The sequence below is a fragment of the Nematostella vectensis genome, chromosome 3 (assembly GCF_932526225.1).
Source record: "Nematostella vectensis chromosome 3, jaNemVect1.1, whole genome shotgun sequence".
Lineage (NCBI taxonomy): Eukaryota > Metazoa > Cnidaria > Anthozoa > Actiniaria > Edwardsiidae > Nematostella > Nematostella vectensis.
The window spans coordinates 9413727-9424451 of record NC_064036.1 but is presented as its reverse complement, the minus strand read 5'-3'; the positions used below and the strand labels follow the sequence as shown (position 1 = coordinate 9424451).

The 10725-nt window shown below is 42.0% G+C and overlaps 4 protein-coding genes across 4 annotated transcripts; 1 reads left to right on the top strand and 3 right to left on the bottom strand.

Annotated features, from left to right (window-relative positions):
- Positions 1-880: 880 nt before the first annotated feature.
- Positions 881-1962, bottom strand: LOC5513216 (tetraspanin-17). The gene has a single exon (XM_001633445.3). It carries the CDS (start codon positions 1960-1962, stop codon positions 1102-1104), a length of 861 nt encoding a protein of 286 aa, XP_001633495.2. The 3' UTR covers positions 881-1101.
- A 761-nt stretch (positions 1963-2723) lies between these two features.
- Positions 2724-4103, bottom strand: LOC5513246 (tetraspanin-17). Its single transcript, XM_001633444.3, has one exon. The coding sequence runs from the start codon at positions 3787-3789 to the stop codon at positions 2947-2949; it is 843 nt and encodes a 280-aa protein (XP_001633494.2). The 5' UTR covers positions 3790-4103; the 3' UTR covers positions 2724-2946.
- A 1464-nt stretch (positions 4104-5567) lies between these two features.
- On the bottom strand, positions 5568-7068 carry LOC5513245 (tetraspanin-5). The gene has a single exon (XM_001633443.3). The coding sequence runs from the start codon at positions 7066-7068 to the stop codon at positions 6169-6171; it is 900 nt and encodes a 299-aa protein (XP_001633493.2). The 3' UTR covers positions 5568-6168.
- Positions 7069-7151: 83 nt separating this feature from the next.
- On the top strand, positions 7152-9352 carry LOC116618732. Its single transcript, XM_032382787.2, has 3 exons — positions 7152-7287; positions 8325-8587; positions 8707-9352. The coding sequence occupies exons 2-3, from the start codon at positions 8480-8482 to the stop codon at positions 9109-9111; spliced, it is 513 nt and encodes a 170-aa protein (XP_032238678.1). The 5' UTR covers positions 7152-7287; positions 8325-8479; the 3' UTR covers positions 9112-9352.
- Positions 9353-10725: the final 1373 nt, after the last annotated feature.

Here is a 10725-nt window from a genome sequence, read left to right as displayed (position 1 = left end):
CCATTCATCTAATCAAAGAATTGAAATTACTATTCTCATCAAAATTATTATTCTCATCCTCATTAATTATTCAGCAGGACGTCAGGCAACCAAATTGCTTAAATTTGGTGACATGATGAAACTTGAAATCTGGTTTAGTCCTTCTAATCAAAGAATCGAAATTACGTCATTATTATTCATGACCTTTTCCTAGGCTGGCCCTCAGAAGGTGTCACATTAAATTGTATTGGGGTTGTCACTGAGGCTCAGGTAATGCAGTCGATGTGTACTGGGTCGATACTACTAACGATAAGGCTTATCTTAAAGGCTGTTTTTTTTTATATGATCGCAAAGGATCTGGGGCGATCGTGAACTATTATATAAAAACACCCTGCGATCATGTGGAAACCACTTTACGATCGGTTGCAGTCGTACGGTCAAATTAGCTGCGTTCGAGTGCGATCATATGGAAACAAGCCTTATTGTTGAATCCGTTGTATCGCGACCCGCGTTTTCAAAACACGATTTGTTTTGGTTTCCTGTTCCGTCAGTAAAACCATTCTGAGCCAATCAGAGTCTCGCATTGTGCACTTCCTTGGCTATCCTTTGGATGACAACCAGACAGTGTCGCGACAGAAAGCCAGTCAACTGCACTAGGCGAGAGATGGCAAGAATCTGATTGGCTTATAATAATTTGACTGGCGGAACAGAGAATCCCAAAAGACAAAAAGAAATCGATGTTTTGAAAATGCGGCGTCGCGGATTCGACAGTAAGCATAATATAGCTGTTTCGCTTGGTTGACCCCAGGAAGGGCAAAACAAGCTCCGACATTCTACTTTAAAAACATGGCTGGGAAAAACAGTCGATGCTGTTCGCACGAGGATTCGCTTAAACTAGACATTGTTTTCATTTTTTGTAGTTCCGTTTTTATTATCATCGTTATTGACATTGTTCTTTCGTCTCTAAAACCTACCTTCTCTCCATACTTTTAATCATGCTTTTATAAACTAAAATTATCAAATATCATAATAGTCAAATGCTACTGTATGTCAATCATTTTTATCACGTTAGTGGTATTACTTTATGTATTTTTTTTTTTACTTTCATCGATATCAGAACCGTTAAAAACCCCTTTGGATTCCGAGTTCACTCTGGAATCTCGCGTTCTTTTGTACTTCTCGAATTTGCGCTCGAAACGAGAACGCCATGATCATTGCGACAATAATGAAAATGAGCCCAGCAAACATGACACCGATCACTAGATTTATAACATCCTTTATGAATCCCACAACTACCACGCAGCCCTTGGAGTAAACGCCATTCTCCAGACGGTCAGCGTCGGTTTTTAATTTCCCCGCATCGTAACCACACTGCCTATTGCCTTGAATTGATTTCTTGCAACAAGAAAAAGGAACGCCACACGCCGTTGGCACGGGAGACGAGCAGCTAAAGTAACGATTCGCTTGCCAATCCTTGTATGATTCAATTCCGCAGCATTTGAAACGAGTTTGGATGAAGTCGATGAACTCTTGTTTTGAGGAATCCTGTTGGTAGCTCTTCAGGCCGTCTTCCAGTCGCGCTTTCGGGTCTACGAGTTTTTCTCTTTGCAAGAAAGCCAAGACTCCGGCAGCGATTATCGGAATCAGACAGCAAAAGATGAAAATCCCGTAGCTTGCCAAAAAGAGAGTGTTCTCTTTCAGGGCTCCGACACATCCAAAAAACACGATAAGGTACAGAGAAAATCCAGTAAAGAAAAGCAAAGTAGGCATGTATAGCATAAAGCTTTGCAGTTTAAACCAATCTGTCAGTTCATTTTCGAATTTTAATCTCAGGAAGATGTATATACCGTCGAACATTAGGAGGATCCCTAGAACACAAAAGATGGCGTTGACGAACAATAGCGTGTATTTGATGCAAGTCGATGGTGCATCGGGTCTCGGAGGAGACCTCAGACGTAATGTGAAATGTCGCAGTAGGCTCATCCTTCTATCCCATTTAAACTTCTGGTTTAAGACGTAAAGAGAACTGTGAAGGGATTCAACCCTGCTGGTCAACTTGCAATGACGTGTCTTTTTTTTTATTTGTTCGACGATATCTGGCCTGTCGTCTGGCTGTTTTTCACTTCTTATCTCACTTTCGCTTTCCGCGACTTATTTTCGCCTGGAAAGCTCAGATATCATAGACTATGGAAACCCCTTCTAATAGAAAAAGGTCCGTGCCCCGCCGCACGGATTGCGCATAATTGAATGCAAATTATTGTATTACGAATCTAGGAAAAACACTTGTGTATTTCTATATTTACAAGGTTCTTCAGTCAGTAGAGCAATCTTTCAAATACAACCCCAGAAAAATCCACGGACCAATTACCTTTTCGGCTGTTTTAAACACCGTGCAAAATGTTGGTCTTAACAATCCTGGCACTGTTTGTGCCCTATGTTTGGAGGTACTGCAAAGTCTTTCGCCAACATTGACTTTGTCTTGTGATCAGTCAAACCAAACGGAATGCGCTATTAATACTGGGTAATTAATGCTGGGTGATGTTGGCGCAGTTTGTACGGGGCTCTAGCTTTGAATATGAGCGGAATCCTGATTCAAGTTCTTGACGCCAGACGGGGTGTGATAAACCCAGCATAAGCTCGACCATGACAAGGGGAGTTTGGCGCACACAAATAGCAACATTGTATGCTAGTAGTGAAACATTGCTGAACAAGGCAATGATGCTTAGAGCTGTTTGCACACTGAATATTGTTGAATTTTTTTATTACAACTTCTATCATCATTATTGACATTGTTCTTCCTAACGTTATCATACATGTACCACGCTTCCTTATGATACCTGCTTCATAAAGTACTTAAAAGTATTATCAGTACAATCATTACCGCGTCACATCGTGATCATTATTATAGATATTCAAAGTATTGAGTTCCATCAATATCCTCGAATGACCATCACCATTGGTCTCGTCTTAACTTTGAAATCTTGCGTACTTTTTTACTTCACGAATTTGCGCTCGGAACGAGAATGCCATACACATCGTGAAGATAATACAAATAAGTACAGCACCCGTGATCCCTATAACAGTGTAGAGGTTGCCTTTGATAGAAGGCCAGCAGCCTCCAGAGTACACGCCATTCTCCAGCCGTTCAGCGTCGGTTTTTAATTTCCCCGCATCGTAACCGCACTGCCTATTGAATTGGATTGATTCCTTGCAACAAGAAAACGGCACGCCACACGACATTCGCCCGGGGGACGAGCAGTTGAAGTAAGGATTCGCTTGCCAGTCCTTGTATGATTCCACTCCGCAACATTTGAGAAGAGTTTGCATGAAGTCGATTAAGTCTTGATTTAAGGGGTCATCTAGGTACTTTTTCAGATCTTGTTTCAATCTCTCCTTTAAGGCTTGGACTTTGTCTTTTTGTGTGTACGCAACTGCTCCACAGGCGATAAGCAGAATCAGACAAAGGAACACAGAAGTCCCGTACACGGTCAAAAAGCAAGTATTCTCTCGCAGGGCTCCGACACATCCGAAAAACCCAATAAAAAACATCAGGATTCCAATCACGAAGAAAATCACTACAGGCCAATGAAACGTACTTTCTAACTTCAACCAATCCTGAACTCCTTTTAAATCCTTTTTCAATTCTTTCACCATGTATACTCCGACAGTCATCACAAGAAGCCCCAATATAAAGAAGATGACGTTGATGAAGAACAGCGTGTACTTCGTACAAAGCGATGGTGAATCCGGTCTCGGTGGTGTCCTTAAGCGTCGCAGACTTCGTGCTGAGACTCGCCTGATTCGCTCCATCCTTAAGATTCCCCCTCAAATGTCTTAGTGATTCGTGCACAAATAGGCTCAGGTTCTCAGGATGCAATGCTGTGTGTTCTTTTATGTGCACCACTAACGTACTTATACGAACGCCTCCTGGATCTTTATGAATATTCTTTGATTGCTTATCCTACACTACCTGCAACTCAAGATTGCCAGGAAAGCTTGAATGTCGCCGCTTCTTTTAATACTTCAAAGTACTAAATAATTTATTTACTTACTGGGTTCGTGCCGAGTTCCTCGTAGCTCGAATAGCGCATTAGCTAATGGGTATATCTATATATATATCAAAAACCCTTGAATGGAGGGCTCTTCAGTTGGCAGAACAAATAACTTCAGCATTACATTTTTTTTTCTTCAGGATATTAGCCCTCAGCGATTGCGTGACATCATCACGCAATACCCCGACTAGTCTCGAGCACCACATCGCGTGACAAGGATCACAGTTGCCGAGTTTTTCGCAAATATCACCAGTATTTTTGGGGGAAATTCAAACTTGCAGCATTTAGATTTCCTGCAGTGAAATACAAGTTATTGTTGGCGATATTCACAGGGGGTTAAGTGTTAAGGGTTGTTATTTGAAAAGAGGTTTTGCCTGCTAAAACAAAGCAGAGCACTGAAGGCGAGATAGTCTACGGACACGCTTCTAATAGTGACTGCTAATTCCTGTATCACTGTAGAAATGATACGTATCAAATACAGTAAACGATATACATAAATGATATTTTCATTATACGCTGTTTCATTACATTTGTTTCTTAATCTTAAGCACCTTCTTGCCTAGTTGGAGAAGAGAGCGCGAGGATTGAGTTGAGTTTGGTGGAGAGAGCCTCGTAATCATGCACGCGAATCACGTGAACCCTTCTCCCCTCGGCAATCTCCAGCAGCTCTGCATTGTTGACGACTGCTCCAATACCAACAGCAAGAACGCTAACACTATTTTTCTGAGTACAAAATATAGTTTCAAAGCTCAAATAAGGTTTTTAACATTGGTAGAGGGGTAATGGGTGTAGGGCGGACGAGGGGTAATGGGTGTAGGGCGGACGAGGTGTAATGGGTGTAGGGCGGACGAGGGGTAATGGGTGTATAGCGGACGAGGGGTAATGGGTGTAGGGCGGACGAGGGGTAATGGGTGTAGGGCGGACGAGGGGTAATGGGTGTAGGGCGGACGAGGGGTAATGGGTGTAGGGCGGACGAGGGGTAATGGGTGTAGGGCGGACGAGGGGTAATGGGTGTAGGGCGGACGAGGGGTAATGGGTGTAGGGCGGACGAGGGGTAATGGGTGTAGGGCGAGGTATATGTTGTTGGTCTGTTTTATGGAAACTTTGCTAGAAATAACCAAGGGTCAATAAGTCAAAACAAATGACAGCGTTTTTGGCGGCCAATGCTGTCTTTCCTAAGCCACCACCACCTCCTGCCTCCCGATTCAGCGAAATCCTTTCTCGTTATATCTCTATTTATCTTGTCTAAAAACCCACGCGATCGTTTTTTTTTTTTTTCAACTCTCGAAACATTTGAACGGTACTGAGTAACCATGGTTTGGAGAGCGTTCGGGCTAGTCACGAACACTCAAGAGGCTATGGTTACTCAGTACCGTTCAAATGTTTCGAGAGTTGAAAACAACGATCTCGTGGGTTTTTAGACGAGAGAAATAGAAATATAACGAGAAAGGATTTCGCTGAAACGGGAGGCAGGAGACATTTCGCACAAAGGTTAGAGATATTTTATTCGCTGAATACAATATTCAACACAAATTGGGAATGCATTTTTGTTTATTTTATTAAGAAATCGCTGACAAAGTATCCTAATTCCCGTGCTCCCGACCCTGGCTGCGACGGAAGGTACTAAAGGTGAAAGTGACAGAAAAATTGAGCCCCGTATGACCACAAGTCTGTCAAATTTTTTTCTTTTGATAAACTGAATTAGATTTTTTGTATGTATCACGTAAAAAACTTGACAGATATTCCCTTTTATTTGATAGGAACGTTTCCCCCTTTGCACATTGCACTGTTTCGCAGAAAATTCCTGGATGACTGACTATTAGTTGAATAACAAGTTGGTGGACAGAAAGAGAGAGATAAAAGACATTAACCTTGAGTTTGAGAGCGTTTATATTTCGTCGGGTGGAGAGCAATGTGGTGAGTAAAGGTTCAAATTATCACTAGCAAAGTCGTCCAAATCCTATTCAAGCTTTTAGTAGATTACAACGGATAACAATAACTTTGCCAATTAATTTGTGGAAAATTCCAGTGTTTCGGTTTTCCATGAAAAAATCCCTTCATCCTTGGCCAATGAGATTCTTGAATACGCAATTTTGTGTGCCAATTACAATCGTGCGTCGAGTCATGTGACAGACAGCTAATGGTCACGTGGTCGTCGCACTGGCTGCTCGTGTTGGTTACGGAGTTTTGCGTATTTCTGCACTTCGCGGATTTGCGCTCGGAATGAGAACGCCATGCACGAGCCCACGATAATGAGGATCAGGACAGCGGCAGTGATTCCGATCACGAGATACAGGTTATCCATGATGAAGCTTATCGCAGTCTTCCAGCAGCCCTTGGAGTACACACCCTTCTCCAGCCGCTCAGCGTCGGTTTTCATTCTCCCCGCATCGTAACCGCACTGCCTATTGAGTTGAATTGATTCCTTGCAACAAGAAAACGGCACGCCACAGCTCTCGGACCCGGGAGACGAGCAGTTGAAGTAGACATTCGTCTGCCAATCATTGTAAGAATTTATACCACAACATTTCAAGTTTGTTTGAAGCCTGTCAATCAAGAACTGGAAATTTTCTTTATCCGGATCGCGGTAGTGCTGAAGGTCATCTTTCAACTTCGCTACCACTTTGTCTCGGTGTATGTAGACCGCGGTTCCTGCGCTAACGAGGAGAATGAGACATAGAGTGACTGCCCCTCCGTATATGGCTAACAAGATAGTGTTCTCTCTCAGGGCTCCGATACAGCCAACAGTCGCAATCAAAAAAAGTAGAATTCCAACAATCAGAATGACCACCGACGGCTCATAAAGAATGCTATCCAGATTCCACGCATTCTTGAACTCGGTCATAAGGTATGAGCCTATGACGAGGATTAACACACCAAAAACCCAAAAGACCACATTCACGAAGAACAGGATGTACTTTATGCAAGTCGATGGTGCATCGGGTCTCGGCGGGGTCCTCAAACGTCGGAGACTTCGCGATGAGAAATTTCGGACTCGGCCATAGCTTCTTTCAGAGACTCGTCTTACTCGATCCATCTCTCTGGTCCAGCTTGGAAATGTAAATGGAACACTCAAGTCAACTCGCAATAACGTGCAGTCTTAACAATGTTCAGCGAACGGGTGTATAGAAAGTCCCTGCGATGTTCAATGGGCGGGTATATACGAAAGTCTCTGCGATGTTCAACGAACGGGTGTATATCAAAGTCCCTGCGATGTTCAATGGGCTCAATGGGCGGGTATATAGGTGCAAGTCAGGTCAGTGTCACTTGCGATATTCCGCTTTCGGGTGAGCAGACCCTAAATGTCTCTTAAAACCACGTTACGTGCGCAATACTTTGTCATTAGAGCGTTCAGTCAAAGACATAAATGCAAATATATGATACGCGCTGTGCTTTATTCATATGTAGAACTTTCTTTGGCTGGCAGATTGACGTTGACAAAAAACTTCATGAGACTCGAGCTCTACAAAAATGACAACTAGTACAGTTTCATGGCCTGTTAAATGATAATAAAAATGTCAGTGTTTATACTCAGTATTCCAGCAGAGTCAAGGTATTAATCTCTGCGTGAGTATTTCTTATTGCTGGTTGATTGATCATTAATTCATTCGTTTGAATCTAAAAAACATTACGTCAAATAAATTATTCATACTGTTGACAGATTATTACCCACAGAAGGAGAGGTATATCAAACATTATAGTTTTCAGCATATATTATATACTTATATAATTCATCTTGATGATAAATTTACCTCAGCAAAAAGATGCCATTATTTATATGTTTAGAGAGTCGAATCGTGTATAGATTGATTGAAGTTGTGGAAATGGAAGTTTTTTCCTTGCAGTTTCTATGATATTTTCGAGCGTATTCGAGCGAGTCGCTGTCACACATTTTATATAATAGCCCGAAAGCAGTCAATATTTATGAAAACAATATGGTTAAGTCGATTAAAATTTCCAATGTGTTTTTTATGTGCGCGGGTTATGTTATTAGTATTTGCTCTACTTGTTGGCCCGTATCCAACAAACACCTCACATAATATATTCATGTTCACACGTTTTATACGATAAAAAAAAGATCATAGAGAATATTTTCTTGTGTCAATTGTGCCATTATAAAACACATAATAGGCTTGTGCACTATTGCTATGGCTCCACTCCGGGAGTGTATGATCGAATGGTCTAATTGAAAACAATTTCTTTCGTATCGTGAAATGGTCTACGTAGGCGTGGTACAGACAAGCTATAAATCAATACAGTATGTTTGATTGTCCCCTGTTTTTTCTAATACAGAGGAGTATAACGTGACATAACCTGCCCAGAAGTCAGCGCGTGCTCGTGCCCAGGCCTCCCCAAGTCTTTTGACGTCATAAGAGTTAACGAACTTCTAATTGATCAGTTCAAGAACATTTGGACCCGAAAGAATTCACGTATTTTCTCACGACAAAATGAGCACTTTTTTCAATGACTATTTCAAATACGCCGCTGTTGGTGCATTGGCCATAGGCGGAGTGGCCATGGGATGTTATGCGTACAAGCGCTGGTATGGCAAAGAGGTGAGTTACGCGTTACGTGAAGCGTGATGGAGCGTGACGAGAGCGTGCGGATGAATTATGCGCTGAAGACCTTCAGCAATATCCCACACCTGTAATCTAATATTACTATTGTTCTACAGGGAGACGTCGCGAGTGAAGAGCACGAGGAATGCCTCATTGAAGATGATGCCATCATCTATAACCACGAGAATCCACACGAAACAGACACAGGGGAGACTGTTAATCATGTCAATGACAAGTCACACCACGACCGCAACGAGGAAGATGACAAGAAAGTAGATACATCTTGTCTACACTTTAAAAACGAGTCAGATGAGTGCAGAGACAATAAGGAAATAGAGAAAATGCACGAAAACGAAAAGAACTTACAAATATTTTTGCGAGAATTCGATAAGGCAATGATGTCGATGGCAGACAACTTATTTTGCCAGGGACGAAGCCTTGAGGAACTCCGTCAGGCAGAGATGGATCTGGGTCCTCTGTGGCCGATGATTGAAGTTTACCGGGACATGTTGCCCGACTGAGGAAGTTTGAAACTTCCATAAAATTTTCTTTTATTACTATTTGCGGTTTGATTAATCTATCAGATCGGGTTTTATTATTTAGTAATTTTGCCTGACTAAGGGAGTTGGAAACTTCCAGAAAACTTTCTTTTATTGCTATTTACCGTCTGGTGAAACTATCAGAACGGATTTTATTATTGAGGTATTTTGTTTGATTTATTTGTATTTTCTTGAATTTGATTAAAAGATGTTCCAACAAAAAGGATAAATGGAATGGCTTGCTTATACGTCGAGTACAATACAAGGGTCAATACCTGACTTCTTCAGGCCGCTTTTCAATTATTTGAATAGATTCTACCCTCGAATTCGTACGTGAAAATGGCGAACTGGCCTTGGCGGGGGTGAGGGGGGGGGGGGGGGGCAAGAGGGTGAGATTAAGTGCTATGTATTATAAGATGACCGTCCCTTTTTTTCTGAGGCCTCGTTACGTCAGCAGGATTTGCTGAGTTGTGTCATATGTGAGAAGGATAGTATATTATGATCCACTTTTGGGCGACCAAGGGTAATGAGTGGTACGCCTTTTACCCAAATGCATACTTGTGTATCCAGGATTTGGTATTATTTTAGTATGCATTGACGTTCAAGCTAGAAGTGCATTTCTAAGGTTACTAGAGAGTCTATAGAAATAATAGGTTAATGACAATATCCTCATATACCTACAGGTTTCTCTGGTAAAAAGGTCAGAATTATTGAATCAGTTACTAGAAGATGTATACAAGTCGCTTAATAGGCAAAGTTTGTATAGTGAGTTACTTTCCAAATTGGTTATCGCTGCCAGGGCAAACACGATTTTGATCATATTATGCGGCCGACAAAGCACTTCAAAAGCTACGCAAGCGCGAGATACTTTAGAGGAGTCATCAACATTTCCTGTGAATGATAGATGCGATCACATAAGATGGCACAATGCTATATTTTCTTGAGGGACATATATTCATTGCCTTGCAACTGCTTCATTGCCGCATGCTGCCTACATTACATCTTTTGATATGAAATATCGCCTATAAAGTTATGGGACAGACGTGTAATCTGAAATTAGGTCCCTGGAGGTGACAAGTGGTGAATTCACTCGAAATTACTCAGCTCTGAGGAGTATAGTGTGACATAACCTGACCAGAATTCAGCGCGCGCCGTGCTGGTGCCCTGGCTTCCTCAAATCCTATGACGTCATAAGTGTTAACGAACTTCTAATTGATCAGTTCAATAATATTTTGAAACCGAAAAAAATTGCATATTTTCTTACGACAAAATGAGCACTTTTTTCAACGACTATTTCAAATACGCCGCTGTTGGTGCATTGGCCATAGGCGGAGTGGCCATGGGCTGTTATGCGCAAAGAGGTGAGTTACGCGTTACTTGGAGCGTGATGGAGCGTGACGAGAGCGTGCGGATGCTTATACGAGATACTTGATCGTGGACGCCATCACTGAAGACCTTCATCAATATCCCACACCTGTAATCTAATGTTAATATTGTTCTACAGGAAGACGTCGCGAGTGAAGAGCATGAGGAATGCAAGAGAGACAGCATTGAAGATGATGCCATCATCCGTAACCACGAGAACCCACACGAAAC